Source organism: Mustela nigripes, chromosome 7, assembly GCF_022355385.1.
Source record: "Mustela nigripes isolate SB6536 chromosome 7, MUSNIG.SB6536, whole genome shotgun sequence".
Classification (NCBI taxonomy): Eukaryota; Metazoa; Chordata; class Mammalia; order Carnivora; family Mustelidae; genus Mustela; species Mustela nigripes.
Window position 1 is genome coordinate 47,184,136 of NC_081563.1, and position 8,056 is coordinate 47,192,191.

Genomic DNA, 8,056 nt, shown 5'->3' on the forward strand with positions numbered 1-8,056 from the left:
TCATTTCTTCCTTTCTAATTTTGAGGATATTTTGCAAATTTTAGATAAATATAATAGCGATATAGAACTCACATGCTTTTGTTTTTCTGGAATTACACATTATAAGTGACTTGCATAAGAAAAATTTGTATTATTAATGTAGATGATTTTGAAATATAATTGTCAATTGACAATTATACTCTGGAATAATACTCTTATTGAAGTAACATTTAGTCTCTCTTAGATAACCACACATTTGGGCAATATAGTATTAAAGATAACTACTTTAAGACTAAGAATGTACACTTTTAGAAAATAATGATCTAGACTGTTCAGTAAGATGTGCAAAATTACAGAATGTATTTAATTATCAAAGTTGGGAATTTAAAAATTAGATCTAAAATTTTTCAAATGACTATCTTCAAAAGTGATCTAATTATATTTTCCCCTTTAGTACAATTGTTTCTCTACGTGGTTTGCTTAACAAAATATAAATAAACTGACAGGAACAAAAATAAAACTCAAATTGTTTCTGTCAAAAAAGGTAATAAGTCTGTCATATATGCAGGGAAAAAAAAGCCAAGGCAACTTTTAAAAACTGCTAATTGGATAATATTTAGAGAGCCAGTATTTTACTTAATATTTGATATCACTGAATGGAACTCCTTGTCATGAGGCTTTCATAATATATATATTATTGGAGAGGGAAAAAAAAAAAGTGATCCTGTGCCTTTAATTTCCCTTTCTGAGAGAGGGAAGGCTGCACACCACTGACAGGCTCACTTGTTCCCGTCTTTAATGTGCAATCTGTTTTCTCCAGCGGAGGGCACTCAGTGTATCACAAACTCAAGCATTAGCACCAACAAGCTCTGAGCATCATCAGTCTCTGGAAAGCCTTCTGAATTAGACAAGGGCTGCCTCTCAGCACAGCTACAAAACACTTTAAACCTGACCAGCTAAATGGATAAACCTAGCCTGCATAGCTTTTAAACTGGGGTCTCATACAGCACAGGAGGCCTACTTGCTTCAAGAACTGAAAATCCAGAGGATGAATTGCTTTATCTGGGAATGGCAAAAGCCAGCACAATAAGGAATGCCAGGTATTCTGAAGATTTTCTTTTCTTTTCTTTCTTTTTCTTTTTCTTTTTTTTTTTACCTCTCTTTTTACAGAGAAGTTGGTTACCTTCGAAATGGGCTGTAGCTTTTTTGCACAGATTGCCAATTACTGCTGATGGGTCTCTGGTGAATTACACAATGGTCCTCAGAGCTTAGAGGCCCTCCCCCTCCCCCCCAACGGCTTCCTTCTCCCTGCCCCCCACCATCCCACCCCATGCTGATTTTTTTTTTCATATATGTATATATATTTTTTGCCTGTCCTCTCCGGGGAAGTTTGTATGGGGCTACTAGCTCACATGCGGGATCAGAATGGTGTGAATGACAGCCGCACTGTGTCATGAAGGTGGTGGTGGTTTCAGCAAGAGAGACCAAATAAGAAGAAAGCTGAGAGAGGGGGGATCCGTTTTTGGATGACAAAGGATGGGTAAGTGAACTTTTGTTGTTTCCTTCTTACCAAAGCTGATCCTCTTGGCTTCCTATTCTCAGTCGCGGCATTAGCTGATAAAAGACGGGAAAACAGGCAAAAAGCAGCAGCCTCTGAGTTTGCCAGTTGACTCAGTATAGTTGCTATTATATTTTTAGATCGTTTTCCTTTTAGTAGTTTTTTTTTTTTCATAATACGTAAATGCATAACACGGACTTAAACAGACTCTAGAGAAATATCTTTAAGACTGTCTCTTCTGTATGTGTTTCTACAGCGTGGGAATTGAGCATGAGATAAATATTGTGTTTGCTTCTATTTCTTGATAATATTAACCACGCTTGTATTTCTGGTCGCTGTCAGGAAGATTGTTAACACTTTACTGCTTGTGTGTAGGGGTGGGGTCGTTACTTTACCAGAGGTCGCACAAGGGTTTGTTTTATCTTTAAAGCTGTATCCTGAACACAGCTTCCAAATTTCCAGCAGTCATTTGCCAGTCTTATTTTTTCAAGTGTGACTGGCTTTTTTCCCCCCTTTCTCCTGTCTGGAAGAGCTGGAATGTATTTCAATGAGATTGTAGCTGGCGAGAGGACAGAGAGCAAGATCAGGTTTCAAATTAAAAACTAAACAAAACAAAACAAAAAACTGGTTGAGTAAAAGAAGGAGAGTTTTTTGATTAGAGGTTTGGCTGATTGCCTCTTGGTTAAAATATGAATATTTAAGAGAAATAAATTACACAGAGGGTTTTTTTTCCCCCACCGCTAAGAAATAATAAATCTACTATTGACAGAGGAAAGAAGTCCCTTACCATGCAATGATTTGGAAATGCAGCACAAGTGCCAATACATTACAACTTTGCAGGTTTTCTGAAGTTAATAGAGGTAGGGGAGGAAAAAAAAAAGTCAGTGAGAAATTTGAGCAGGTCCGGATGGAGGGGAGGGGATATAGTAATCTACTGCTTCACTCCTTGTGTACGCCCCAAATTTGCAAAAGCAACTATTAAAAAGAACAGCAAAACTAATACTATACAAGATTATTTTGCATTCTATGCAAATACTTAATAAGAATTTGACAGACAATCTTAACTTTGGACTGTTCTGCATTATATCAGTAGTTAGGGTTCTGAGCTGGTATATCCCTGGGCAGGGGAGCCACAGTAGGCAGATCTTCCTGAATGCCGAGAGCATTTATGCTCATTAACACACTGAGAGTACCATGCACTGTTATTAGTCTTCATACCCTGCTTCATTGGCTGCCCATACTTGTCCCAATGCCATTTTTTCGAGCTTATGCATTGTTACTCCATTATGCAATAAGGATACAATTTCAGTCAGCGCAAACTTGGGTTACCTTGACAGCTTACTGAAGCTCTTTTGTCAAATCAAAGCTTGTTTGCTCAACTAGGAAAGATGTACAAGTATGGGGTTTTCTAAGTCACATTTTTGCCATTACCAGAAGACTTGGTACTCTTCCCTTTTGATACTGATGTTCAACAGCGTGACTAGCCAAATATTGTTGTTATGACAGTGTTGGCATTAAGTGATAAGACAGGCTGTGTGCTTTTCAGTGTTGATGAACATATGAACTCATGAAACTCGGGAAGGCTTTTCTTTAGTTCACGGCACTGTGGTGATTTGAAAATCAAGGAAGAATGAAGGAAACCTCATGGTAGAAAACATGCAACACTGAAGAAAACAAGACTTCAAATGTTAAATTCATTGTTCTTATATCAACTGTCCCATTACTACACTAGATGAAATGTCCCTGATATCAGTAAGCTGGTGGTGATTTATATTAATAGCTTTACAATGTGCATTTGTCTTCTTTTTTAATATTGTAGGTTTCCGTTTAATTACGCAGCTGAGAGGCATGCGTGTGGTGCTAGTGCTACTTCCTACACTGCTGCTTGTTATGCTCACAGGGGCTCAGAGAGCTTGCCCAAAGAACTGCAGATGTGATGGCAAAATTGTATACTGTGAGTCTCATGCTTTCGCAGATATCCCTGAGAACATTTCTGGAGGGTCACAAGGCTTATCATTAAGGTTCAACAGCATTCAGAAACTCAAATCCAATCAGTTTGCCGGCCTTAACCAGCTTATATGGCTTTATCTTGACCATAATTACATTAGCTCAGTGGATGAAGATGCATTTCAAGGGATCCGTAGACTGAAAGAATTAATTCTAAGCTCCAACAAAATTACCTATCTGCACAATAAAACATTTCACCCAGTTCCCAATCTCCGCAATCTGGATCTTTCCTACAATAAACTTCAGACATTGCAATCGGAACAATTTAAAGGTCTTCGTAAACTCATCATTTTGCACTTGAGATCTAACTCATTAAAGACTGTGCCGATAAGAGTTTTTCAAGACTGTCGAAATCTTGACTTTCTGGATTTGGGTTACAATCGTCTTCGAAGCTTGTCCCGAAATGCTTTTGCTGGCCTCTTGAAGTTGAAGGAGCTCCACTTGGAGCACAATCAGTTTTCCAAGATCAATTTTGCTCATTTTCCACGTCTCTTCAATCTCCGCTCAATTTACTTACAGTGGAACAGGATTCGCTCCATTAGCCAAGGCTTGACATGGACTTGGAGTTCCTTACACAACTTGGATTTATCAGGGAATGACATCCAAGGAATTGAGCCGGGCACATTTAAATGTCTACCCAATTTGCAAAAATTGAATTTGGATTCCAACAAGCTTACCAACATCTCACAGGAAACTGTCAATGCATGGATATCATTAATATCCATCACTTTGTCTGGAAATATGTGGGAATGCAGTAGGAGCATATGTCCTCTGTTTTATTGGCTTAAGAATTTCAAAGGAAATAAGGAAAGCACCATGATATGTGCAGGACCTAAGCATATCCAAGGTGAAAAAGTTAGTGATGCAGTGGAAACATATAATATCTGCTCTGAAGTTCAGGTGGTCAACACAGAAAAGTCACACCTGGTACCCCAAACGCCCCAGAAGCCTCTGATTATCCCTAAACCTACATTCTCCAAATCTGACCCTACCCAGCCCACCCTTGAAACACCAAGCCCTTCCCCAGGGTTTCAGATTCCTGGCACAGAGCAAGAGTATGAGCATGTTTCATTTCACAAAATTATTGCAGGGAGTGTGGCTCTGTTCCTCTCAGTGGCCATGATCCTCTTGGTGATCTATGTGTCTTGGAAACGCTACCCAGCCAGTATGAAACAACTTCAGCAACACTCTCTTATGAAGAGGCGGCGGAAAAAGACCAGAGAGTCTGAAAGACAAATGAATTCCCCTTTACAGGAGTATTATGTGGACTACAAGCCTACAAACTCTGAGACCATGGATATATCCGTTAATGGATCTGGGCCCTGCACATATACCATCTCTGGCTCCAGGGAATGCGAGGTATGAACCATGATCCTCCTAAAAGCATTTCTACTTCGGGGAAGGAGAGGTAAATGTTTGAAGCTCTAGAGATGTCTCTAATCACTAGAAAGATTAATGACCCTTTTGCTTTTGGGTTTTTGCTCAGTGTGAAAGGTTACTTAATTAAATTACAACCACCAGGAAATTGACTGTTTTTGTTTTTGTTTTTGTTTTTAATGGTTGAAACTTGAAAGAAGCTCATTCAAGGATGAGATTAAGTTGGAATAAAGTACTATGTTAAAACATCTGTTTTTTAACAGTTTGTATACAGGGGTTGGACTTACAAACACACATATACACAAAACTCTTTTCATTCTAAAATTAATGTCTGGTTCTTGTTGTTTGACTTCTGTAATGGAGTAAAGAAGGAGGGACCAGCTTAATTTAAAAACAAAATGATTTTACCAAAATTCCAGGAGGTAATGAAGATTTAAACCAAAGAGCAATTTACCCAAGGGTTGATTTTGTTGTAAATTTTTAGTTATAATTAAAGCATGCAACAGGGATCTCACAAGGATAACTGTTTCTGTGTTACTTGCCATTTAGTTATTATACCAGCATAGAGAATGTCAGAGGCCTACTGTGTAACTGTATTAGGCTTTTAAAGATGTCTTTCTTCCTTCTTTCCTTCCTTCCTTCCTTCTTCCATTGGTTCCTTCCTTCCATTTTTTTTTTTTTTTTTAATTACTGGACATAGATCACTTTTCATAGGTTTTCTTAAGTGCTAGCTATTTGTATGTAATCAGAATAATACTTAAATTCCATGTTTTGGCTATGTCCCTGGCAACTAAAATCAGGTCATGATATTGTGGATGATTTAGCAATAACGTAATGGCAGGCATAACAGGGACTGTTTGTCAATGTTGCTGTCATCCCCGAAAGAAATAATGTGTATTCTTGTTAAACTTATCCAAAACTAAGTGATGCAAATATTTATAAATAAAGAGAGAGAGATTTGAATTCTGGATATCCTCCCTTTCTGTAACATTAGCTTGAAATGAAGGCCTTCCATATTACATTATTCTCATTTTCATGAGAATGTATTTGGATCCAGTTTCTAATTATTTAATTTTAAAGATCACTTAGAGTATCATGCTTAGGAGTAGAAAATAGCCACAGATTTCCAAACTGTTGATAAGTAGTACTGGATGCAAATTGTTCTTTGTGTGGTAAAGTTGATCAAAAAGTACAAAGACGTGACTGCCAAGGCCTTGTTGCTGGAATAAAGTAATAGAAAGAGAAAGTTCTGGCAGTATGTTGTCTCAATATATGATTTTAGAGGATTAGTTTTTCAAAGGAAAGTTTTCATGAATGTTGAATGAGTATTTTTCCTTTTATTACTAGTTATAGTAGTTGGAAAAAATAATTTGCTCTTTGATAATATATACCCAGTTTTTCTATAGTCCTAAAGGCAGATGCTAATGAAAATGTTTTCAGACAAGGCACTGAGTTTGAAATATTCTCAAACCTAGTAGAATTTGGAATACTGAACTATTCTTTACAGAGTTCATTTTCTCCTTTCTGTGTATAACTGAAAAATAAGAAAAGTAATCCCAAATAATTAATCCCTAAAAGAAACCTGTATGAGCATTTGATCTTAAAAATTAAAGAGAATAAAAGATTTTATATGAAAGTCTTAACAAGTCTTGATGCTTTTATTACAGGTTGATATTTATATACTATACATGAATATTAGTAAAACAAGTTCATCTTGTTTTATTCTAGGTTCTCTTTATATTTTGAGATCCTTTTAAAGGCTAATAATAGAAAAAGAAAATCCAGGTCCATTCATTTTCTCTTGACTTTTATAGTAGAAAAGTGATTTTTATTTAGAATAATCACCAAGAAAGAATAAAGATTCTTAAAGAACTAGGACTTGAGTATAGTGATTCTAAAACTTACAGAGATCTTCAGTTCCAGGGATTATTCTTTCAAATACCCTAGGCTTTACCATGATAGGAACAAAATAAAAGCGTGCTTTATTCCATAAAAGCGTGTTTCAAAACACATGTTGAGACTATATATGTTTTATGGAGGGAAGTTTATGTTCATGGAATTGTAGTGGCATTGTTGGAGTTGAATGTGGTGTTAGGATATTAAATAATGAAGAATTTAATTAAATATTGTAATGAAGAGAATTGAAATGGCAGCCTTGCTAAAGTAGATCAAACTCTCCATGCCCTAAAAAGTGAAAAATGACAGGCTATCCATTTAAGACCATTAAGTCAAGGGGTCCAGTGAAGCTAGATTTGAATGATGTTAACTTGTTTTGAAATACAAACATGTAAGAACATTGCAGCAACTGCCCCCCTTTTTTGACAGGATGTTCAATCTATTATAGTTACGGGTGAACAAAGAAATGAGAAAAAGCAAATTCTTAGAAACCGTGATGACAACCATAACTTCTCCTTAGGTCTTTGTCACCACAGAGTAAAAATTCTCCTGTTGAGAAAACTTTTCTATAAAATGAAGCTGAGAGAGGAGTGATTTGTCCAAGTTTATGATTTTTTTTAAGCCTATAGAGGTATGCTGAGTTTTAATCTGGTGTTTTTATAAACCTCACATATCAATAGCTTAGAAAAATAGTCATTAATATATTTATAATATAATTTTATGAGTTAGGGCTTTTTTTTTTTTTAAATTCAAAACACCAAACTTTACTCAATAAAGCCATAAATATTTAACTAGAAAACTTAGCACTAAATGCTAATTTTCTAAGATAGTGCCTTGAAAAAAAACTACATTAAACTGAAAATTCCACTTATACAACAGTTACATTTAGTTACCATAATCTAAATACAGTTAAAATATTTGTTTTGTCTATTTCATTGAAGAAGAAAATAAAAATATTAAGACCCCTAATTAGAATGGTGCCTGTGAGCTAACACACAAATATAACATTCAATAAGTGAATAACTTTGGCTCTATTCTTTATAAGTTATAATTTTGAAAATTCCACATGCACATTCTATGCTAATACTTTGAAGGAGAATATTATAGTACCGTAGGCAGTAAAAATCTCTTATATCTATAAAAGAAGAACAGAGTAGATAGTTCTGAATAATTAATATGATATATGGCACAATTCTAACAGATATTTACATCTCAATCATCATACCTTGAGTGGAGCAG

The 8,056-nt window shown here is 35.8% G+C and overlaps 1 protein-coding gene across 2 annotated transcripts; it reads left to right on the plus strand.

Moving 5' to 3' along the window:
• The first annotated feature begins 859 nt into the window (after nt 1–859).
• LRRTM4 (leucine rich repeat transmembrane neuronal 4) lies at nt 860–6,476 on the plus strand. Of its 2 annotated transcripts, none has more exons than XM_059407755.1 (2): nt 860–1,079; nt 3,357–6,476. In XM_059407755.1, exons 1-2 carry the CDS (start codon nt 1,073–1,075, stop codon nt 4,907–4,909), a joined length of 1,560 nt encoding a protein of 519 aa, XP_059263738.1. In that variant the 5' UTR covers nt 860–1,072; the 3' UTR covers nt 4,910–6,476. The 2 variants fall into 2 exon arrangements, with proteins under 2 accessions (XP_059263738.1, XP_059263739.1); XM_059407756.1 differs by lacking the exon at nt 860–1,079 and adding an exon at nt 1,348–1,519.
• Nucleotides 6,477–8,056: the final 1,580 nt, after the last annotated feature.